Source organism: Lontra canadensis, unplaced genomic scaffold (genome assembly GCF_010015895.1).
Source record: "Lontra canadensis isolate GAN:19392208 unplaced genomic scaffold, GSC_riverotter_1.0 scaffold24, whole genome shotgun sequence".
NCBI classification, from domain to species: Eukaryota; Metazoa; Chordata; class Mammalia; order Carnivora; family Mustelidae; genus Lontra; species Lontra canadensis.
Window position 1 is genome coordinate 60,471 of NW_022631018.1, and position 25,819 is coordinate 86,289.

Consider the following 25,819-nt stretch of genomic DNA (forward strand, 5'->3'; position numbering starts at 1 on the left):
AAGATATTTTAGGCAGACATTTATCATTTGTTTTCTTCTTTCAGATATCTGTATCCCTTCTTTCAGATATCCTTATATCAGATATCTATATATTGCTTATCTTGTCTAACCACATTGACTAGAACCTCTTACCAGTAACATATAACAAACGTTGATGGATCCACATCCTGTTGGAAAATCAGTGATAATGTTTATCTTTATTTTGCTTCTACCATTAATAAAAGTATTTTTAGTCTTTTAAATTTGTATATAATATTGTTCTTTGTTTCTTGTTCATATCCTTTATAAAGTTAAGAAAATTTCCATCTATTTAAAATGTTCTAAGATGACTTATCAGAAGGGGTACTAGACATTGTCATTTGCCTTTTAAGTATCTCTTGCTATGATCATTGGGTTTTTATCTTTTAATCTCTCATAATAATATTGTATTAAGATGTTTATTCACTTCCTCCAAGTCACAGATGTAAAGGCAAGAAACTTAAATCTAGCAGGTAATTGATAATATAAACATTATCCTTTTCAGTATTCTCTAAAACCATTAGAATATTTAAGTATTTTGTTATCCAGCATACTGACCTTATGCTCATTCTTTTATACTGCTTATCCAGTTGTATTTTATAAACATCACTAATGAATTTCCCAGAATTTAAAGTTTTATTACCTGCAGAAAAACCCACGGGTCTCTTTTCATGCTGACTAAATGCACCACTGCTGAAACCTAAGGAGCCATATAAGGAACACAAGACAGTGACTTAACACCATAGGTTCGACACCATAGCCAAATAATGGTGTCTGTAGGTGAACTGTGAATGACTGTTATAAATGGCAGTAGGACTTTGATGAGGCTTTCACTACTTTACTGTTGTTGAAGTAAACTTTTCTGTGTCTTATGGCAGCCTCTGCTGCCCCAGGTCTCCAGATCTTATCAGCACAGGGGGGACCTTCATGGAGGAAAGAAAGCAGGAAAAGAGAGATTTGTGTTTGTATTTGGTCTAATTTTTCTTAAAGAGAGCCCCACAAATTGAACCACCTTCAGGCCCTACAACCCCTGACTCTGCTTTGAGTGTAAGCCAAGAGGAGGGGAAGGGGGGTGGTTTTGTTTTCCCAAGTCTTTGCCCCCAACTGTGCTATCACTGCTAGAAAGCTGCTCTCTAATAATACCATGGGGAGCCAGTGGTTATTTTTGGTTACTTTCAGTAATGAAACAGTCCATTGAGTCTACTTCAATTTAAAATTCTATCTTGTATCCAAATTAACTCCCCTGCCACCACCCCAACTTTGAGTGGGAGATGCCCAGCTGGTTTTTTCACTCCTTCCACCTCCTCCCTTCCTTTTCTGATTCTAATTCGTCTGGCATAAGAGCTGGGAAAGAGGACTGAAGAAAAGAGACACTGGTTTTTTATTTAGTTGGGCATATGATCCCAAGGCTCTAGTCTGCTCCTCTGGTCTATCTTGGTCAGTGTATTATTTTGCTATGGCTGCCATACAAAGTACTAATCTAGGTGGCTTAAACAATGGAAGTTTAATGTCTCACAGTTCTAGAGACTGGACATCCAAGATCAAGGTATCCACAGTGTTGCTTCCTTCTGAGGTATGTGACCGAGAATCTGTCCCAGGTCTCAGGCATAGCTTCCAGTGATTTGCTGGCCATCTTTGACATTCCTTGGCTTGTTGAAGAGTCACCCTGATCTCTGCCTTCATCTTCACATGATATTCTCCCTGTATGAGTGCTTCTGTGTCCAGACTTCTTGATTTTGTAAGGACACCAGTAATACTGGGTTGGGTTTCACTCTAATGACCTCTTCTTAACCAATCACAATTGCAATGCCCTATGTGCAAATAACATCACATTCTAAGGTCCTGGGGATGAGTTTAGCATATGAGTTTTGGGGAGACACAATTCACCCTGTCATTTTCCTCCTCCTTTCCCTCGCCTTTCTCTAGTTAATGCATTTCCTAGGCTTTCTAACCTGGAATGAATGACTAGTGAGACACCCCGTCTTCATCATTGATTCTTCGGTGCTTCTTTATTAGGTTGTGGGGGGAAGGATAGATAGGAAAAGCACTCTTTTCTAGAATAGCACCAACTTTTTGAAAGGTAATCTTCGAATCCTCCTTCCCCTGCTTCTAAAGACTGAGAACTTGAGGTAGCAGAGAGCATCTTCTCCTGGAAGACTGAAGGTAGAATCTGACCCCAATTACTTTCCACTTTCCTTGAAATGCAAGGATACTTACTGCACTTTGAGTTTATTAAAATTGGGAGGCAATAAGAAATATCTTTCTCAACTTTCTTTTTGAAAGAAAGGGAGGGGAAGAATCTTGTCCGTCTGTGCACAAATCTACTGTAGTGAGTAGAGTGTCCAGACAATTATAAAATCGCTTCAAGTGATGAAGTATTCCATTACCTTTATAAATTGTACCTATACTTTTTTCTTTTAATGTGCTCTTGATTAGGGATCAGGTTAGTTTAAATGAGAAAAATATTAAGGATACTTTGTCCCCTTTAATCTGGATAGGTATTCAAATCTGGCAACAGTTGATAGGGCTAAGGGCATCCCTCAGTAAATAGAGCATTTTTAAATGGCTTTGTCAATAAATAGGTATCCAGAAAATAAGTCCAGTATACTTGAAAGCTTCCATGAATGTGAATTAAACGGTGGACCTCCTGTTTGCTTCTGCTAAGTCTTAAAATGATAGGGACTACAGATGGCAAATTTGTTTCAGTTTGTATGCTGACTCTGATAGCTCAATAGTAACTGACAGAGAACTGTGGTTTAGAAGAATTCCAAGGCTGTACTTCAGTTTTGAAGGAAGAAAGTGGTCATCATTCCAGGATATCTGCTAAGGCCACTTAAACGCCATATTTGCTCTCTCTCCAAAGTGGGTGCATTCCAGCATAAACCAGAAGGCAGTCTATTGTGGGTGAGAAGAAAATATAAGAGGTTTTATTCCTTTACTTTTTTATCCAAATATAAGAAAAACTACACTTCACTAGTATTTATTACATAGTTGGAACCCATGCACATAACTTAGAAAGAAATCTACATATCCTAGACATGTGTCATTTTTTATTGATAAAGTTAAACCATCAGAGAAGTACTGGCCCTGGGCTTATTGAGAGTAAGTCTTTTTCTGACTCATCTTTCTATTCCCCGTATTTTATATGTTCCATTTTTGTGTGAATAAACTTCCCAGGTAGATAATATTGTAGAATTTCTGTCATTTAAACTGATTTAAGAGCATGTTTTATTTATCTATTGATTCAACTGTTTTGTTCCAATTTAATCTTTTGTTAAAGCTCAATTTGCAGTACATTCAACTATCAGCCAAGGGGTGTGGGTATCTCAGCCGGTTGAATAGCTGACTCTTGACTTCAGCTCAGGTTGTGATCTCTGGATCTTGGGATCAAGCCCCTCATTAGGATTCTCTCTCTACCTTTGCTTCTCCCCCTACTCTCTCTGTCTGTCTCTCTCTCACATAAACAAATAAATCTTTAAAAAAAATACTAACCAAAAAGAAATTGAAGAGTTGATGGTGTTTATTTTTTTTTCAGTCAGAGATGTTTTCTGGGCACATTTATATATGGTGTTTTAACAATGTAGGTAAAAATAAATGTATTGAAAGTTTTTGATAGTTATGGTTTTTAATGTAAAAGATAGGTGGAAAGCACTTGATTTTTTTTCTTTTGAGTTACCAAAAACATTTCTGTAGTACCATATACATTCTCCGTATTATTAGTACTCATTAACTTCTGTCAGGCACCACCTGTCCAAAGTTCAGTTTTCTTTTAAAACCAACGTATTTTCTCCTCCAAATTGTTAAATTTTCTAACTTTAAAGACATTACTTAAAATGATGGGTTTCAAATTGACACAGTTTCCATTGTAAAATTAGCAATAGTAAATTTGTCAAGCATAGCATCAACAGCCTCATTAAAATGCCCATCAGGTCCAACTATGTCAAATATCCTGAACAGGCATGAGAAAATATTTTCATTTATTTATTCATTTGACAAATAATGAGCACTTACTGTATGCCAAGCATTGCACTAGTGTTCAGTGAAATCCTTTTGTTAAGAGATATTTATAAAAAACGATCAGGCTATCGGAATCATTTACTGGTAAAAGGAATGAAGCATTCAAGCTGATCTATTCATACCTTCACATTAGAGACGGTGTGTGTGTGGGGGGGTGTCCTAGCTCCTGATTTTGTAGGCACCTTTGGATTTCTACACAGTTTGTTTAACCAATTTGTGCAGTATCTTAGATCATTGAGCAAATAAAACAATTTTACTTTCCACTTAGTGACTGCCTTTACCCTTCAAACCTCTTTCAAAATATCTAGAAATTTTATAGAAAGAAACAAATATAGAGTATCGTTAAGAATGTCAGCTCTGAAATAGAAGTATCTAAGTCCTAACACCCCATCCCAACCCCTTACTGGCTGTTTTTCTTTGCTGTTTCTCTAAACCTTAGTTTTCCCTCCAGGCTTATTCTATGTAGTAAACAGGATTAAACATGTGAAGCACTTCATGTATTACCTCGTACATTGTCAGTGCATAATACATTTTATCTTTTATTCTTCTAATGTTCAAATTATTGCTGGTTGTAGGGACAGATTGGAAGAGATACTACCCTAATGTCTTTCAGTGTACTTAGGTCGTAGTCATAATCTTACATGTGTAGGTGTATGTGTATGTCTGCCCACTCACTCAGTAAATATTCAGGAGCTACAGATGCTTGATACTGTATTCAGTGCTAAATAATTATTGTAGAGTTTAACTTTATTTTAGGAAAAATAATTCTTTAAAAAATAATTATTCATTGGTGTGCATGGGTGGTTTAGTAGGTTAAGCTCTGCCTTGGCTCAGGTCATAATCCCAGGGTCCTGGGATAGAGCCCCAATTCGGACACCCACCACCCCACTTTTGCTATCGTGTGCACATGCGCGCTCTCTCTCTAAGATAAATAAAATCTTTAAAAAAATAATAGTTCTACATTACCTACTTTCTGGATCTTTTTGCGAAGGAATTACCTGTTCATTAACTATAGTTGTCAATTTATTTACATTTTTTCCCTTGAAAGAATAGCTTTAGTGTTTAAAGAATCTGATTATCTTTAATTATAGATAGTCATTAACTTCCCTGAACAGGATTGTCATTAGTCTTTGATTGACACATTACTTTTGAGCATCTGTTTTATAATAGTGTTATTACCTTACCTTCTTTTTTTTTTTTAATTACTTTACATTTTGATAACCCTTTTCAGTAGAGGACATCAAAGTACCTTCTGTTATATGTTTTGAATAGTCATATAATAGGAATGCCTCGGGGCACCTGGGTGGCTCAGTGGATTAAGCCGCTGCCTTTGGCTCAGGTCATGATCTCAGGGTCCTGGGATCGAGCCCCGCATCAGGCTCTCTGTTCAGCAGGGAGTCTGCTTCCCCCTCTCTCTGCCTACTTGTGATCTCTCTCTCTGTCAAATAAATAAATAAAATCTTAAAAAAAAAAAAGAATGCCTCTAATAATAATAACCTTACTCAGTGGCTTCACATATCAGATGTATTGCTTCCTAAATCTGAATGAGAGAAAATGTACCTTAGCTTTATTAGTTTCTTCACTTCTAATCATGTAAGGTAACATGGCAAAGCAAAACAATGTATGACTGCATTTATTGATATATTATTTATATTATAAATGTTAAACTATAGTTTAAGTGTTAAACTATAAATTTTACAGGATTTAACTCTATTTCTATTTCAGTAAAATATTTTCCTCACCAAAATATAAGACAAAGTCATAGTTAGGCATTTACTTTAAACTTTTTTTGGGGCAAAGGGTTGGACATATCCAAAGGAATATCAAGATGGAAATGTAATCAATCACATTACATATCCTTTGGTTGCCCTTCTTGAAAACTAGTTATTCTTATTTTCAATCCTTTATCACAATAGTATATTGAATACTAATAAGTTTAGTAGTAATCATTCAGAAATTTGATAGACATTATTTTAATGTGATATGGACTATTCCTTTGAATTATACCTGCATTCAGTACTTGTAGTGTTTTAGTCACTTTTCTTTGAAGACAATTTTTTTTTTCAAATAAAGGACTTGATATGATACTGAAATAGAATTCATATAGTGGGTTTTGCACATAGAGGAATATTTAATTTTATCCTTAAAATATCAACCGACATCAGTATTAAATTTCCTAGTTTCGATAATTGTTGTGGGTTATATAAGAGAATGTCCTTTGTTTTAGAAAATACAGACTAAAGCTGTTTTTGGGAAAGGGTATAATATCTCCAGCTTTCTCAAATGGTTTGGAAAAGTTGCATATATATAATAAAAATATACACAGAGACTGTTTAAGCACAGGTAGCAAAATGTAAAGAGCTGAGGAATCTGGATGAAAGGTTTATAGATGTTTTCTGTACTCTTCTTTACCATTTTTATAAGTTTGAAACCGTATCAAAATATAAAAATTACCCCCCCAAATCCATCAACTTTACCAGTATTCATTGTCAATCTAAGAAAAAATCTATTGTCATATGGTACCGGCCGTTCATTCCTGAGTTTCTAGTATTAATCTTTCCTTGTGTGCAAGAATAATAGAACAGGAATAAAGAAACTGAGTCAGTAATTTTGGTTTCTTCCAGTAGGATAGAAATCCCAGATGAATTAGAAAGAAAACTGGTACTTATAAAATTGGAAATAGCTCTCTTCTGCTGTAACATTTTTTAAAAAAAGTCTTGGTATAGAAAAAGCAGATTATATAATACATCTTCTTTGGATATCCTCTTAAAGTGTAAGGATTGCGTACAAAAACTTGTACAGGAATGTTTATAGCAGCATTACAGGGATATCTTGTTTTATCACTCCTTACTTGTTAAAATTTGCAGATACTGTGTATTTTAACAGATTGAAAGTTTATGGCAGTCCCTGCATTAAGTATGTATGTTGGTGTCATTTTCCAATAGCCTTTGCTTGCTTCCTGTCTCTTGTCACGTTTTGGTAACTCTTGGAATATTTCAAACCTTTTCATTATTATTATTGTTTGTTGTACTGATCGGTAATCAGTGATCTCTGATGTTAATATAGTCATTGTTTTGGGGCACCACAATGGGCACCACCCCATTGTATTTGGGGCACCCATATATGATAGCAAACTTAATGTTTTGTGTTTTCTCACTGTACCACTGATCCACCATTTCTTCCCTCTCACCTTCTCCCTGGGCCTCCCTATTCTCTGAGACACAGCAATATTCAAATTAGGCCAGTTAATAACCCTGCAATGACCTCATAGTGTTCAAGTAAAAGGAAGAGTCATAGGCCTCTTCATTTAAATCAAAAGCTAGAAATTGGTAAGCCTACTGAGGAAGGCATGTTGAAAGCCTAGATAGGCCAAAAGCTAGGCCCCTTGCACCAAAGTTAGCCCTGTTAGGAATGCAAAGGAAAATTTCTTGAAGGAAATTAAAAGTGATACTCCAGTGAACAAATGAAAAGACAGTGAAACAGCCTTATTGCAAATATGAAGAAAGTTTGAGGTGTCTATATAGAAGATCAAACCAGCCACAGCTTTCGCTTAAGACAAAACCTCCCACTAAAGATGCTGTGAAGATTGTTGAAATGACAACAAAGGATTTAGAATATTATCTAAACTTATTGATAGAGCTGTGGCGGGATTCGAGAGGGTTGACTCCAATTTCCAGAGAAGTTCTACTGTGGATAAAATGCTATCAAACAACATCATATTACAGAGAAATTGACATGAAAGAGTCTATCAATGCAGTAAGTTTCACTGTTGTCCTATTAAAGAAATTGGCACAGCCACTGCAACCTTCAGCAACCACCATCCCAGTCGGTCAGCAGCCATCAACACTGAGGCAAGACCCTCTACGAGCAAAAGATTACAATATACTGAAAGCCCAGAGGATGCTTTGCATCACTGAGCATAAAGTATTTTAAAATTTAAGGTATAGACATTGTTTTTTTAGATGTAACGCTATTGCACACTTAATACATGAAGGTATACTGTAAACATAACTTTTATATGCAATGGGAAACCAAAAAACTAATTTGACTTCCTTTATTGGGATACTCATTTTTTTGCAGTGGTCTGGAGCCAAACCCAGAATATATCTGAGGTATGCCTACATTGTAATACTGCAAAGTGGAAATAACCCAAATACCCCATCCGTGGAATACTAGTTGGCTATTAAAAAGAATGAAGTATAGGGGCGCCTGGGTGGCTCAGTGGGTTAAAGCCTCTGCCTTCAGCTCAGGTCATGATCTCAGGGTCCTGGGATCAAGCCCCACGTCAGAAGTATTGATAAATGCTACAACATAGATAAAACAAAATTAAATCAGGTACAAAAGGCCACATATGATTTCATGTATGTGAAACATCTAGAAGAGGAAAATTCATAAAATTCATAAGAAATTTCATAATCTAGGGGCGCCTGGGTGGCTCAGTGGGTTAAAGCCTCTGCCTTCAGCTCAGGTCATGATCCCAGGGTCCTGGGATCGAGTCCCACATCGGATTCTCTGCTTGGCAGGGAGCCTGCTTCCTCCTCTCTCTCTCTGCCTGCCTCTCTGACTACTTGTGATCTCTGTCAAATAAATAAATTAAAAAATTTTTCATAATCTAAAAACTTAAATTAGTAGTTGCTATGGACTTAGCAGTTGTGAGGAAGGGAGAGTGAATGCTAATAGGCACAAGGTTTCTTTCTGAGGTGATGAAAATGTTCTGGAATTAAATTGCAGTGATGTTCATATAACTTTGTGGACATATTTTAAACTACTTTAAAAGGATGAATTTTATGGTATGGGAGTTATACTTCAATAAAGCTCATGTTAAAAAAATAATAATAATAAGCCGAACAAAGCCCCTCTGCCTCAAAGTCTTCCTATCTAATTAAGGATAAGAGCCAAAGACCTTACCGCTTTATATGATCTGGCTTCCTATTGCTTCACAGACCTCATCTCCTTTTTAGTACCTTAGTCAATCCAGTTTACCTGCAGTGATGATCTGACTATTACTGCTACCAGGCCTTTTTAACTCTTTTTTTCCCTCTTCCCCCAAGCCCAGTCACCCTTTACTCAAAAGTTAGCGCTCAGAGACACCTTCCCTAACTACCCTCTAAAATTGTAATGCTCTCCAGCATTACCTATACCCCTTCCTTACTTTGTTCTTATCCTTGGCACTGTTCATCCTAACACAAGATATATTTTACTTTTTTATCTCATGTATTATTTTCTCTTCCCCCAAGAATGTAAGCTTCATAAGGGTAGAGATTTTGTCTTTTATCCACAACTGCATCCCAGGGCTTACAATAGTGCTTGGTACATACTGCCACTAATGTTGTCAAATGAGTGCACAAAAATCAGGAATATAAGTAATTGAAGAGGAGGCTACAGTTTTTTTTAAGATTTTATTTATTTATTTGACAGAGAAAGACACAGCAAGAGAAGGAACACAAGCAGGGGAATGGGAGAGGGAGAAGCAGTGTTCCCACCCAGCAGGAAGCCCAATGCAGGGCTCGATCCCAGGACCCTGGGATCATGACCTGAGCCTAAGGCAGATGCTTAATGACTGAGCTACCCAGGCACACTGGAGGCTACATTCTTTTACACCCTTTTTTCAACTGAAATTTAAGTTTCCTCTAGGACTATGAGACTAAGGAAGTGGGAAGAAAGAAGTAACTGGGTTTTTTGTTTGTTTGTTTGTTTGTTTGTTTGTTTTTTTAGTGTCTTAAAAATAAAATAAAATGGTAAAGACAATTATACGGTCCTTAAAATGAAGACAAATAATTGTTTCTTTCTTAATCATGAAGGCCTGGCTGGGGTCTACAAATATATTAAATATTCAAAAAATGTTGACTGTATTGATAGTGTGGGCCTAAATCAGGAATCAGTAAACTATGGCTCACAGCTTGCTTTCATTCATTCGTTAGTAGTTATTCATTCATTTAATAAGGTTGTATTAGATTATAGCCATGCCCATTCATTTATATGTTGTCTACGACTGTTTTCATGCTGTAGTGGGGGGAATTAAAATAGTTGTGACAGAAACCATATGGCCCACAAAGCCTAAAATATTTACTAGCTGACCCTCTACAGAAAAACTGCTGTCCTCTGCCTATATCAGCCCTTGTAGGATACAGAACAGTATCTGTATCTAAACAATTTGACCAAATTCCTGTAGGGAATTTGTCATACATTCAGACATTCATACATTCAGACGTTCTCCTGTCATTCAGACATTCACATTTCATTTCCATCATTATCTGTTACCTAAGACAAGTTTTTTGATCTTTGGTTTTCTCATTTGCAAAAGGACAATAATACCTATCCCACTTGGTTAAGAATTTTAAATGAGATATATTATATAAAGCACTTACTGAAGTGCCTAAAAAAAGTAAGTTGCAGCCCAACAAGTGTCACACACCCACACATATATTACACATACACATGTATGCAAGGAAATGTTAAAGATGTCAAATAGAAATGCTCAGTCACCAAACATTTTCCAGTTACTTATCAATATTTTAAGAAAATGATGAATAAAAATAAAATCAACAAATGTCAATAATAAGTACTTACTACACATGAGGAACATAATAACCCACCAAAATGTATGGGATTTGGTCATTTGTTGAGACGACTGTAGTCAGTCATTATTTCTAACTGTCCTACTCACAGTATTACAGTACCCTTGACTCATTTTTTAGCAAAATGTACAGCCTACTCTAGAATGTTTACATGTTCAGTTAAGTTTTATTGCTTTATTTTTAAGGAAAATTTTACATAAGGAGGATTAATTCATGCTGTGTTCTGGTTGTAAACAAGGAAAAACAGTGTGATGACTTTTATGACAAATTTCAATCCAGAGCTTTTTCTTGGGGTACTTCATTTGCTAACTCTGTTTAAAGAAATCAGCACTCTAGTACCAGATTATTTTGATGATTTCTCTCTGCCTATACTGCCTTTTCTTTAGTAAAATACAGAACATAAAAGATTTATTTTTTCATTTCCCAGCTTTCATTTTTGGCTGTTGATTTGGAGACTAATGGCATGGATCCTTACATCAGGAATATATGGACTTCTTTAGTACTTACCTATATAAAATCACAGTCTCGCTTTCACTAATCATTTAATAAACATTTATTAATCGTGCACTGTGAGCTAGGCATTAAAACATTTGTTTTAGATTAGTAGAGCAGTTTTTGCCTTTTAAAATGTACCAGGTGTAGTGGAAAAAAATCACTATGTAAACAAATAATTTCAATAATGATAATAATAGGAGCAATAACAAAGTGTGCATAAGAAAGCTATTCACTCTGCCTTAAGGTATCAGGGAAAACCTGGAGAGGTTATATTTGTGCTGAGTCTAAGTGGATCAGTTTAATATTGTCAGGTGTACATGATAGAAAGTGATACCTTACCAGTCAATCAACGAAATTTTTGAGCATCTACTATGTGCCAGATAATGCTGTAGACAGTGGGAATACACCAATGAACAAAACAAATGAATTGTATAGATTACTTTCTTGTAGAACGTGCAAAGGCATGGACATGAGTTGGATAACACAGCCTAGCTATGCCAAGGAGAGTCAGGAGGAGCTGCTATCAGGAAAGAAGCAGGAGCCACATCACACCAAGAAGTCTGAATTTGATGCTCTAGGCCAGTGGTCTCAACCTGGGAGCTCCAGAGATACTGTTGTGTCATAAGGTTCTTACAAAGGGATTATCAATTCATGTTTAGATACTAAGCAAGCATAGACGGTGGATTTTGATAAAATGTTTTATATATATCTGTCACCATTTTTCAATTTTATGTAATTATTTTGAATAATAAAGTATGGATTTATTTAAACATGAATTCATAATACCTTTTTATTTTTTTACACTTTCTGTCTTCTCAATCAATTGATAATATTGCTATAACTACTTTTAAGTTACTGTCTGTTAAAATGATTAATTTTAAAAAGAGATCTTAAAATATTTAGGCTGATATTTCCTGCCAGTGTTGAAGCTATTAAAACTTTTAGAGCAGTTAGACAAAACTTCAGTCAGTATTAAGTGAACACTTGTGTCGGGCACTGCTCTAGCCACTGGGATTATAAAAGTTAATATAAAACAAGGTCTGTGTCCTCAGGAAACTTACAGTCAGAGTTAATTGGAGTCCACGTGAAGAACAATGAAATCAACATGGAGAGGAGGGTCTGGATTCAGGGTATTTTGAGGTGGTAACTCTTAAGCAGTGAGAATTCTTTCACTGGAGGCAGACTGCTAGAATAGGAAGAAAGTAGATTATTGAGAACAGAGCTAATGTGTTGCTAACGCAGGGGAAAACTCTTAGCTTTTTAGGAGTCTTGTTTTCTGATAGCAAATCTAATCAATCTCCAGAGAAAAGGGATATTAGTGATTTATGGGTCTCTGAAAATACCTCTACTGCTTGATATTTCTCTGCCTATTAATGAAGTGTAAGCCTGTGAAATAATCTTAAATCCAAGCATGTAAGTGTGTAATGTAAATCATATTGAAAAATCTATCTGTATCTGACTCCTTCACTATGACAGTGTAAGTGACAGGAGTTGAAGGACAGTCATTCCTTACGTTGGTGGATCTCTGAACCTTCAGCCCAACAAGCTCACTTCTCTGACTTCTTTCAGATTTCAGCCTTCTTTCCTAGTTTCCCTCCCTCCCTTTCTCTCCCTCTCTCCCCACCCCCTCCTTTTCTTTCTCGATAAGAAAGACAGAGCTATTGACTAGAAGCCCAGAGTTGCCCCCAAGTTCCGACCACCGTCTCGAATTCTTATGAAGTGGACTTGTAATATCCTTAATGTTGCTGTTGGCAGTCAGTTACAGATTCCATTATTGTCGATCAATGCCGTCGCCATGCGAGGTGGGGGGAGGAACGGAGGAGGAGAAGAAGAAAGGAGGGATGAGAGCTTCCTATTCACAGATTTATCAACCTGCCTTTGCTCGCAGGAAATCTTCGCAAAGGGGGCTGAGATGCTGTTGAAATAGCTAAAGCAGGAAGGGGTTAGGGGGCTGTAGTTCTCTCCGGTTGACTGAAAGGAAATTTGAAAACCTTTCTTCTCGGAACAAAACAAAACGCTGAATTTGTTCTTTTGCCTTTGTTTTTGTTTGATGATATGCTTTACTTAACTGATTAGCTATTGTGCTGTCTGGTTATCTAAGCTGCTTCAATGTAGGAACCTGTTTCTTTTTCTTTGAGTATCTTTATTTTTTATTTTCCTTTGCTTTATCCTGTCATGAAACACAAATCATTATTCAATTTTATCCTGGCTTCTCTTTCAGGCTAAAGCTTAACACTAAGAGACAGAAGGACAAATCTCCCTTCCCTTCTCTTCTGTCACCCTCTTTTAACCCTCTGTTTCCTTCCCCCTCCCCCCGTTGTGTTAGATTGATGTCACAGAGACAGAATTCAGAGTGGAGGGAGGAACACATTTGTTCTTTCATCATTACCGCCTAGCCAGCAATTTAAGTATTGGACCCCCAAGAATTTAGTCTTTGTATCTTTCTTTTCCCACTCCATCATTTAGTAATTGTGCTCTGTATGGAAAAGTTTTCTGGCTGGAGAATGAGTCTCCTTTCCCCCGGTGATGTGGCCGAGTGGTTGGATAGTAGCACCGAAGAGGAGAAGAGCCTTCTGTCATTTCTGGGTACGGTAGGGCTCTGCTTGTTCTTTTAACCGTTTGTTGTCTGAACTTCTCTGACTTTGGGGAGTAAGACCCCAGATTTTCTAAAATCCACTTTTGTATTTTTAAAAGGGGATAGAGGAATTAAGAGGATGTGTTTAAGTTGTTTGCTTTTCAAGGTTTGTTTATGTCTATAGAAAGAGTGTCACCAACATTGCCTATGAGAAATAAGAGACAGTTTGCTTTGCTTTAACAAAGAGTTCTAGCTCTGTGCAAAGCTTACTGTCATCTGGTCAGCTGTTCGTGGTATTTAGATAACTTCTACCAGCCAAAAGGTATTATTGTTTTACTATACCTCTTCGTACAGTAATGATGAGGCTTGCCTTGTAAGAGTGCCAGTGGGCTTTGTGTGCAAGAAAAGCCAACATATGGATTGAGAAGTAGCTTTTATGCAAGGTGTGAAATATTTGTAATGTTCATTATCAAGGTTTCTACTGAGTATATAAAATAGGACACACGGACCAGCAGTTACTTAGACTTCCTATTTATGGATGCTTTCTAATAAATTTCTGAGTAAAGCAATTATTGATCATGGAAATATTGATATAATAAATTCATAGGAAAGTTAGGTTATAAATCAGTTGTGTCATCAGTGTAATTGATGCACAAATCCTATTTGTGAATGCTTTAGTTAGATTAATAATTGCCTTGACTTTTTTTTTATAAATTTGATTTATAATATATTTTCACTAAATACAGATATACCTTTCTTATAAGTGAGTAAAATTTATGGTCTTCTAATTTATTCCTCATGAGTTTTAGCTATAACCTAAGAATAGTCTTCTGCTATTTCAAAAGATATCTGTCTTTAAAAAATTTTTTTTATTATATTGAACATAAGTTTCTGTTTTGTTTTATTTAATTCAATTATGTTGTCAATCTTAACATTCTATACATGATTTCTTTTTTTGTGCAGTTTAGGTGGAAAGGGTCATCCTAATCAGATCTTTTCTAGTTCTATAAAGACTCAGGTATATATATATTTTTATATTAATCCTAATCTTAATTTGTTTATTATAGCCTCACTTATCTTGGATATTTGGGTGACTTTAAGAAATATGTGTACCTCTTAAATTCTCATTTCTCTGAAGCCTAACCTATTCTACCTTCCTCCCATTCCGCTCCCCTCCACATGCGTAGAGAAACATCAGTGAGGAAAAGCGAATACAAATATCCCTAAGTAAAACCAACCACTTAGACCCTATTGCATCATGGGAAAGGAAGGTAGAGTCATGGCTAAACATCTTTCCCTTGCTCTTGCGTGATATTTTTCTGTATTCTAATTATCTACTCTCAAGTTTAATTTATTTCTTTTTTTGGCCATTACCGCCCACATCTAAAAAGAATTTGATCAAATACATAGAGTTGGGCAAGTAAAATGTAACTACAGTTTATGCCCTCTCCCGCCCCCACTCCTATCCTCTGTTTATGAGAGTTAACGAATTCCTCTTTAATCACAAATAGAGGTGGTAAGGACAAAGGATGTTATTTAGAACATGCTTAGAAGAAAATTTCAAATTCCTACAGATCATCCACTAATGGAAGGAAACCTTAACATTCATAATAGATAAAACGCAGATAAGACAGTAGTGATTCTCTTCAAGGGTCACAACAGGTTTAGTTGCTGGGAGAGTAGACAGCTCTGGATCCCCTGCTCTGCCATGGTAGTGCTGAACCCAGAAGTCAGCAAGTCTTATTTGGGGGATTGAATCTCTCTCCTGACCAGTAGCAAACGCCTCCATCTATGGATAAACAGGAATTCACTAAGTTCTTCCAGAAGAACTAGAAGGAAAACTGTCTCAGATATAGTTTATAATATTGTGTGGACTAAGCAAAGCTCTATGACATCATGTGCTGATATAGTTACCGTTAATTACAACATGCTTTTCCCAGTGAAGATGCCAAGAGAAAAATAAGAAACCTGAATCTACTTTATGGTGACTCGAGGATGAATGGAACCAAAAGAGTTGTTGTGTCGAAGAACGTATCAAATTGTGCTCTTTTTCCCTAAGGAAAGATTTCTCTCTAGGAGAGGAGATGAGAGGAAGGCTCTTTGTGTTGGTTAGACTTTTACTACTTCACTTTTGAATAGCCACTTAACTGATGTTCAGGTCTTCCTGTTGATTTAGTGCAGTGCTGGTTTGATGAAACTTCATAAAAGTGTGCTGTGCATTATTCTATTCAAAAGCCCTCCATGGTTCCCTTCTCATCTACCAGATGAAGTAGAAACACCTTACTCTGGAACTTATTCTAGCCCTTCTGTTTGACATTCCGGTACCTTTGGGAAGGGATGAAGGGGCCCTTCATTCCACTAAATGGATTAACTTTCTATATCTTACGCAAACATTGCCCTTTGCTACCTTCCCACATGCTATTTCTTCTATTGGCAGTGTCCCTTCATCTAAACTGCACTGTCCATAACCCTGGCCCTGTTTCAGATCTTCCTCATGAACAAAATAACCATGCTAGGTACTGTGGCTGGATACAAGGAGGTAGAAGATAAAGCTGCTTGTGAGAAATGTAGAGTTTGGTTGGGGAGAAAACACAAACTATGTACAATTAAGTGAGAAAGATTTAATGATAATTCAAAACAAGAATGGAGAAAAGAAAATAAAGCAGTACCTGATTGTGAAATGATTTATCTAGGCAAAAATTGCCTTGGGAATTTGAAGTACAGAGACATCATTTTTAATTAGGAACACTGAAAATTCCTTTACACAGATAGGATTTAATCTGAATCTTAAAAGATAGAGTGGATTTTTATAGAAACGAGATTTCTGTATGGAAAGAGTGTCATGAGGAATATTAAATTATGTTCATGTCTAATGAACAAGCTGATTTGAAAGGAATGGGAAGTTTGTGTAAAGAAGTGATGAGAGACAATACTTAAAGCCTATTTGGAGTCTCACTGGGTACAACCCTTCCTAACAATCTGATAAGTAACAATTTTATCCAGAAAGCAGTTGGGAAGAATTAAAGATTATTGAGTAAGAAAAAATGTGACCAAAATAATTTATTAGGAGGACATGTGAAAGTGTCTCAACAGGGGGACGAGACCAGAAGCAGTTAAACCTATTTGAAAGCTATCAGAGAAGTCCAGATATGGACTAAGTACCTCTATTTTAACACTTCACTCCCTACAGTATTATTAGTGGTTTGCTTATTTGTTGTTAAAACTAGATTGTGAATGCCTCTATAACAGGGGCTCAATCCCCTGCCTTTTCAGCACCCATTACATTCCAGGTACAGAGGAGTATTTGCACAACTGATATGAATAACTGAGATGAAAAGATGGAGAGATTACAAAAGATCTATCAACAGAATTGCTGACAGATTGGAGGAATGGGGAAGAAAATAAATCAAAGATTTTTTGAATTTGGGAGGATGGTGGTTACTGTTAACAGAAATAAAAAAGTTGGGAGGGGAGCCAGTTTTGAGGAACAAGATGAGTTCTGTTTATATACATTGAGTTTGAGGTGACTAGTATATATTTGTATAGAAATATAGCTCTAATGATTGGAAATGAAGTCACAGGTAGAGAGCAACATTTGGGAGCCATCTAGAGAAGAAAGGTAGTTGAAGTTCTACATATCTGTAAGTGATCTACTATAGAGAAACTGTCAAGAAATAAACATAGGTGAGAGACTGAATCTTGAAGAACACCAATCTGGGGGAATGTGGTGGGGCGGGGTAGAGAAGAAGAGGAGATACAGAGGGAATGATCATAATGGTAGGAGGAAAGCCAGGATGGTGTGGTATTGCAAGTGCTAAGGTGGAAAAAGGTCAACAATGTCAGTGATTACAAAGGACAAAAGGAAGTCAGGAAAGGCCACTGGATTTGGTAATTAGGAGACTTGTGATAACTTCTGAAATTATCAGTTCTTTTTCATTCATTAGAGTTGAAGGAAGAGAAGTCATATTTTATAATATTGAGAAGGACAGCAGATGGTGAGACAGTGAAAGCCACAGGTTACACGTGTACCTGGAGAAATCTGTGACTAATAAACAGGAAAAGTGCCTTTTTAAAAATTGGGGAGACTTGTACATATTTTTGGTATAGGAGAGAGCAAGATATTGAACCTAGTAGAATAACTGAGAGCAAAAAATCCTTTATGAGTTTGAGAGAGTGTGGGAGTAAGGGGACAGGGTTAACCTTTTGAAAGGAGAAACTCATACAGGAATCAAAGATGCTTGTAGAGATTTAGCAGTGGAAAGTAGGGAGGATGGGGGAGATAACTGCTATTGTATTAATCTATGGCATTTAACTTACCCAATTTTTTTTTTTTAATTTTACTTTAAATTTATTTATTTGACAGAGAGCGCACGCACACACAAGCAGAGGGAGCAGCAGGCAGAGGGAGAGGGAGAAGCAGGATAGAAGCAGGCTCTCCACTGAGCAGGGAGCCTGATGCACAGCTCTATCCCAGGACCCTGGGATCATGACCCGAGCTGAAGACAGACGCTTAACCCATTGAGCCAGCCAGGCATTCGTAATTTACCCAATCTTGCATTGCAGTTAGTTGTGTATCCACCTAGCACTCCCCTGTTTCTCCATGGTAGGGATCTTCACTTAATATCTTGGCATCTTCTGGAATAGCACTGAAGAGGTTCTTAGTAAATATTTAATTTTCAAATGAATGGATGCTCTTCAGATACCCAGAAGCTTGAGATTCAGCCATTTTCAACAGTTATCCCAGTTATTCTGTCAGAGCTACCTTTTTCCCTCCTTTCCTACACTGTTCTCTATGCTCAGATCTGCAAGCACCACTGAAGGTACGTTGGTAGCATTTGCAGTTATTTTTGTAGGTTTTAATTGTGTTTTCCAAATTCTAGAATAAGAAGGAAAATGCTCAAAAATTTTGTACTACTTCGCATTTTCTAAACTGAATTTATGGGATTTTTTTTTTTCATTAAGTGAAGTTATTTGATTGAATAGTTCTATAAAAGAAGAATATAATTTTGGCAAAACCTAAACATTGTTAAGTTTCTAAATTACTCTGCTGGCTACAGTTAATTATTTGGTATTGGTAACTATTATCTGATTCCTAAAATTTTGCCTAACCTCAAGGGGAAAGTATATTCAAAAATTAAAACTCTCATTTCTGGTAAAATGGCAGATATCCTGAAAAATAACACGGAAACAACTAGAAATATCATATTAATGAAACAAACATTTTATTTTTTAAGCCACATTTTTAATGAAGATTTTATTTATTTATTTGAAGAGAGCAAGCATGAGGGGGGGAAGGTAAGAGGGAGCCTCAGTAAGAGGCTGAGCAGGGAGCCTGATGTGGGACTCCAACCCGGGACTCCAGGATCATGACCTGAGCTGAAGGCAGTTGCTCAACCAACTGAGCCACCCAGGCCCCCTGAAACAAACGTTTTAAACTACAAGACTGACCTCTCTTCTTGGGAAAGAAAAGAAATCCCCTGGAAGAGAAAAAATAAAACTAAATACCTAGGTAGTAAAATTGTCCTGAGGGCATTTGCCAGTATTAGAATTCCAGAATGTTAAGTTTAGGGTTTTTATTTGTTAGTTTATGTGTTTTAGGATTTCATTTATTTATTTGTCAGAGAGAGAGAGAGAGAAAGAGAGCACAAGCTGGGGAATGGACAGAAGGGGAACTTTATGTGGAACTTTTCCCCACAACTCTGGAATCATGACCTGAGCCGAAGGCAGACACTTAACTGAGTCACCTAGGTACCCCTAGAGTGTTAAGTTTTAATAGCTACAAGATAGGAAATGAGCCTAGGCTCCAAACAAAGCGAGGAATTAGAATGGAAATCCTTGGGGCACCTTACTGCCCCAGTCGCAGGAGCATGTGACTCTTGATCTTGGCATTCTGATTTTGAGCCCCACATTGGGTGTTTTTTATTGCTTAAAAAAATAAAACTTAAAGGAACCAAAATCTTCACCCCATTGTACCTCATAGGACTGGGTCCCTTGATGACTGAAAATAAGAAAAAAAATCTGGTCACTGAAAAATCTTCCTTGTATTAGACCAGGCTACTGGTCAGGGAGGAAAGAGGATAAAAATCCCCTGAGAATTTATAACCACATTTCTGATAAGATAAAACTAAAATAGTGGACAATATATGTGTTAGGTAGGAAGGGAGTAATTCGAACTGAAGTTTTTTAAGATCATTGAATTATTGAAGAGAAGGATAGAAATCAAGATTAACATTAGACTCTAAGTATGTATGTTAAAATGTAAGGACAGGTATTAAAAGAATAGAAATAGAGGGCATGATTTCAAAAGCAGTAGAGGAGAAAATGAATTTTTAAAACTTGATCAATCTGAGCAGACAGAAAATCAGGGAAAAAAAGCATTTGAAAAAGTGAGTAGAAAACACACTACAATGGTAGATATAAAATCCAACTATATCAGAGAACACAATGTTTAAAATGTTAAAAGGTAAAGATAGCCAGACTCCATTTCTTTTTTAATGTTGCAAATGAGAAAGACATAAGGACCCAGAGGGTTAAAAGTAAAACGTTTGGAAAAAGATATCTTTGGCAAATTAAAGAATGCTAGCAATGATATGAAATCAAGATAAAATGGGACTTTATGACAAAAACCATTACTAGGAGTAAAGGAGGTCACTTAATGATAAAATGTAGGAATTCCTAGAAAGATACTACAATCTTACATGTATCCAATAACAAAGCCTCAAAATTTATAAGGCAAAAGTTGACAGAAATATAAGGAAAAATTGATAAATCTACAATTCTATCCACAATAATTAGTAAAGCTATAGAAGGCATAAAAAACACAATAAGCGGGGCGCCTGGGTGGCTCAGTGGGTTAAAGCCTCTGCCTTCGGCTCGGGTCATGATCCCAGGATCCTGGGATCGAGCCCCACATTGGGCTCTCTGCTCGGCAGATAGCCTGCTTCCCTCTCTCTGCCTGCCTTTCTGCCTACTTGTGATCTCTGTCTGTCAAATAAATAAATAAAATCTTAAAAAAAAAAAACACAATAAGCTTGAGTTAATGGACATGTATAGAATCCTGAATCCAGCAATTATATAGTCTTCTCATACACATACGCATCTGCATGAAAACAGTACATAGATTGTGGACATAAACAAATCTCTATAAATTTTAAAGCCTTTATATCATACAGAACACATCTCTTGATCATAGTTGAACTAAGTTAGAAATTAATAACAAAAATTTACATTAAAAACCTTTCCTGGAACACCTGGGTGGCTCAGTCAGTTAAACATCTGCCTTTGGCTCCAGTCTTGATCCTAGGATCCTGGGATCGAGTCCCACATCAGGCTCCTTGCTCAGTGGGGAGCCTGCTGCTTCCCCTGCTTTGTGCTGTTGCTCTCTCTGACAAATAAATAATTAAAATCTTAACAACAACAACAAAACCACACACCTTTACTTTTAGAAACTTTTAAAGTTGCTTATCTGTAACTCTTTAGTCAAAGAAGAAGTAATAATAAAAATTATAAAATAGAACTGAACATCCTGAAAACATTACATATCAAGACCTGTAGGATATTGTGAAATAGTTATTAAGTGAAATCTAACAGCCTTAACCTTTTGTACTAAAAGGGAGAAAAGCTGAAAATTAATGAGCTAATTAAACATTTATCTCAACAAGTTTTTAAAAAAATTATATATATATATCAATTTATCAATGTTCATATATATATATATATATATATATACATACATACACACACACATACACACACATACACACATCCAAAGAAAGTTTAGGGAGAGAAATAATGAAGATAATAGCAGATGATAATGAAATGGAAGACAGAAATAAATTTAATAGAACCAATAAAGCCAAGACTTTTTGGGACGCCTGGGTGGCTCAGTCGGTTAAGTCTCTGCCTTCGGCTCGGGTCATGATCCCAGGATCCTGGGATCAAGTCCCACATCGGGCTCCTTGCTCAGCGGGCAGCCTGCTTCTCTCTCTGCCTCTGCCTGCCACTCTGCTTGCTTGTGCTCTCTCTCTCTCTCTCTGACAAGTAAATAAATAAAATCTTAAATAAAAAAAGCCAAGAGTTGTTTTATTAGAAAGTTCAATGAATATAGATAAAACTGTCAAGATTTGATCAAGACAAAAAAGAAAGCACAAAGAAACATGTTAGAAATGAAAAGGAGATATAATTATAGAAAATCAGAGTCTTGAAAAATAGGACTTTCTCATGAACAACTTTATGATATTTGAAAATTTAGAGAAAATGGACATCTTATTTAGGTGGGAAGAGGGAGAGAAAGAATCTTAAGCAGGCTCCACACCCAATACAAAGCTCCACACAACGCTTGATTTTGACCTGAGCCAAAGTCAAGAGTTGGACATTTAATTTTCTGAGCCACCCAGTCGCACTGAGAAAGTGGATATTTTAAAGAAAGGTGTAATTTATTAAACCTGCTATGGAAGAAACAGAAAATGTAAGTAGGCTTATAACTGATAACCGTGAAAGAGAGTGAATCAGTATCTTAAAATCCGTCATTTATTGTGGTTTGATTTCTCATGAGGCTTGACTTCTGAAAAAGAATGAATGCTGGATTACACTTGCATTACTATTTCCAATCAGTGGCAATTCAGTTTTTCATGAGAAATGAACAAATTAACTTTCTGATATTGAAACTGAAAAAGAAGCAAAAAAATCCCGAGTCCTGCTAACCCCTAAGTATGGCAGTTAAATCCCTATTGAGTCCCACAGGTGGTCATGGTTCCCTTTGTGTTTAAGTCTTACATCCTTCATTTAGGGAATTTCCTTAGAAAAAGAAAAAACTTCTTTCAGAATTTTTTCTGGGCAGGATGTACAAATAAAAATTTTAAGAAAACCAAGCTGAGGGGTGCGTGGGTGGCTCAGACAGTTGAGCATCTGCCTTCAGCTCAGGTCACGATCCCAGGGTCCTGGGATCCAGCCCCGTATGAGTCTCCCTGCTTTGTGGAGAGCCTGCTTCTCCCTCTCCCTCTGCCTGCTGCTCCTCCTGATTGTGTTTTCTCTCTCTGTGTCAAATAATAAATAAAATCTTAAAAAAAAAGAAAGAAAATCAAGCTGAACAGATCTCTAAAGAAAACGAAAATGAATAAGGTATCAAGAATTAAACCTTATTATATTTAAATGTGCTTCTGAAGAAAACCTGGAAATTTATGAATTTTCAAAAAGAATGATGCCTAGAAGGAAATACCTCAAAACTTTTAAACCTAAGCTTTCATGAAGCTTATTTATCAAAATCTCAATTACTCAAGAGTAAAATTAATATACATAAAAAGAGCTATTCTTAAACTTAACTAGATGTTTCACTTTAATTCTATATGTGAATTAGAAATAACTAGAAAATGTATTAAATTTTTATTTAAATTATTAAATTTTGTATTGAACCATATGAAATTGTATACTAAATGATATTTTACCATTTGAGCATTCAAAAAAATGGCAAGTCTATATGACCGAATGTGTTTTTTAAAGGAGAAAAGAAAATGTGTCCAGACTACGCCGAACTATTTTTTAGTTATTTATAAATTTGTTATTATTTTTTATTCTGTTTTAATATTCCCTGCAAACAAATAAGAATTGGTGCAGTTGGTTTATGAGAACACTGCAGGAGACATATTTAAATTCTATTTACTGAAACTTGCTTTATACAAAAATTGAGACAGAGATCACTATTATTCAAATCTTGCATTATTTCAAACCTTATTCAAGACAGCAGTTGCAGAACACTGTACTGGGCAGGAATGTAGTTTGGTAACTGAACCTAAAGAACATGTAATCAAGTAATATGAACTTCTACAAATGTATTAATTGGAAATCAAAGAAATGTCAACAATTAGTGCTGGTTTTATGGAAGTAGATAAACTGACACTGATAATGAAGGTCCCCTAAGATTTGGCAGATAGGTGAAAACCATTAGCAAACACAAATGTAGGGGAATGAATATGGCCAGTTTGAGATCAAAGATCATCTGTCTAAGGCAATTTGTTGGAGAGTGTTGACAGAAAAGCGTTGACTATGAAAGGTGGGGCCAGGTGGTTTTTTCCAGCGCCTGACTGTCTAAAGACCTCTAGGAAGGTAATTACATCAAGAAAGTAATGTTTTAGGGAAACTAATCTGGTAATGGCAAGCAAGATAGCTTTCAGCAGAAAAAGACAGGAGCCAGTGAGATCAGTTAGGACAGTCTTGCCATGATCTGTGTGAGAAGATAAAAAGTCTAGGACTAGGGTGATAGATAGTAGTGTAAATAAAGGGGACAAAATGAAGCCAAAGGCATTTTGAAATGAGACTTAGCAGTGTTGGTGGCATAAGTAGTACAAATCAACATCACAAGATTCTCCTTTTTCTGATACCTTTACTATGAAGTGATGTCCAATGTAAATATTTGTTGTTTTTGTACAGCGCTATATGTATATTTGGTCCTCAGTATATGAGTGAGTGCTCGTCTTTATATTAGAGGCCAAATATTTGTGTTTTCAATATTTCAATACTTTCAGTACTTTTTTATTAATGTCTGTTTTGGAATAAACCGCAAACTAGTCTTTTTTAAATTTTTCTTTTATTTTAATTCAGTTAATTAACATGTAGCATATTACTAGTTTCAGAGGTAGAGTTCCATGATTCATACTTGCATATAACACCCAGTGCTCATTATGTCACGTGCGCTCCTTAATGCCCATCACCCAGTTACCCCATCCCCCCACCATCAACACTTAGTTTGTTTCCTTAGTTAAGAGTCTCTTATGGGGGCCCCTGGGTGGCTCAGTGGGTTAAGCCTCTGCCTTCGGCTCGGGTCATGATCTCAGGGTCCTGGGATCGAGCCCCGCATCGGGCTCTCTGTTCAGCAGGGAGCCTGCTTCCCCCTGTCTCTCTGCCTGCCTCTCTGCCTACTTGTAATCTCTCTCTCATTCTCTCTCTCTGTAAAAAAAAAAAAAAAAAAAGAGTCTCTTATGGTTTGTCTCCCTCTCTGATTTCTCTTTTTTTCCCTCTCTTCCCCTATGATCCTCTGTTTTGTTTGTTTTCCACAAACTAGTCTTAAAAGACCCTGGCATAATCAAAAGACCAATTTTTTTTTTTTTAAGATTTTAAAGGTGAATACTGAAATCATGGTATGAATAAACCAAAGATTTTACCTACAATTATATATAAAACATACTAAGTATGAGAACATGTTAAGTTGGTTATAGAAAAGTTGAAAGTTCTTACATCTCTTTAAAGTTAGAAAGCATAGTGCCTTTCAGAGTTGAATGTAAATCTTATTCACCAAATGAAGCTGTGAGATTAAGAGAGCCTTACAAATAACTGGGTTGAAATCTTCAAAAATGTCATCTTATGTTGAATAATGTTCTCTTATTTAAAGATTATTCTTTGTAAAACCTAAGACCTTAATGCTATTTATCTATTTGTGTCTCATAGAATTGAACTAAGTAGTTATCTCTCCACTTAGGTGTATTGAAGATTACTTTAGGAGGATAGAAAGACAGAGTTTTGTTTCATTTAATGCCCAATTTTTTTAGAACAGTTTTAGGTTCACAACAATATTAAGAGGAAGGTACAAAGACTTCCCATATGCCCTTTTCCCCACCTATGCACAGCCTCCCCATTACCAATATTCTCTGCCAGAGTAATACATTTGTTATGGTTGATGAATCTGTATTTACACATCATAATCACCCCAAGTCCATAGTTTACATTAGGGTTCATTTTTGATATTGTACATCCTCTGGGCTTGGACAAATGTGTAATGACATGCATCCCTCATTATAGTATTATACAGAGTTTTTTCACTGCCCTAAAGATCCTCTGTGCTCTATCATCCCTCCCCCTAAGGCAGGTTATTTTTTGGAGGGCTTTTTAATTGAAGGAATCAGTAGTAGATATTTTTTATGGGTTGTTTCTGATTTTGCTCATATTTTTTCACCACTGCATTAAAACACCTCTCTCTCCTTAGCCCATTTCCTTTGTTTCTTGTTTTTTTGTTTCTTCGTTTCTTGACTAGAACGTTGTTACTAGCATCGGTGTTCCAGGATTGAGAGTTTTCTCTGATGGACTTTTTTTTTTTTTTTTTTGCAATCAATTATCCCTCAAAGAATATAATTTAATTGTCTTTTTT

At 36.2% G+C, this 25,819-nt stretch overlaps 1 protein-coding gene across 5 annotated transcripts in view; it reads left to right on the top strand.

Annotated features, from left to right (window-relative positions):
• Nucleotides 1-25,819, top strand: part of RASAL2 (RAS protein activator like 2) — a 163,693-nt gene that overhangs the window by 46,321 nt on the left and 91,553 nt on the right. For 3 of the 5 annotated variants that reach the window (XM_032862569.1, XM_032862570.1, XM_032862571.1), the window contains exons 1-2: nucleotides 12,889-12,910; nucleotides 13,575-13,694. The exons of the other annotated variants lie outside the window; for them this stretch is intronic. In XM_032862569.1, the coding sequence (XP_032718460.1) occupies nucleotides 12,904-12,910; nucleotides 13,575-13,694 (127 nt within the window). In that variant the 5' untranslated portion in view covers nucleotides 12,889-12,903. Of the gene's footprint in view, nucleotides 1-12,888; nucleotides 12,911-13,574; nucleotides 13,695-25,819 lie in introns of those variants that run through there. 5 annotated transcript variants of the gene reach the window in all.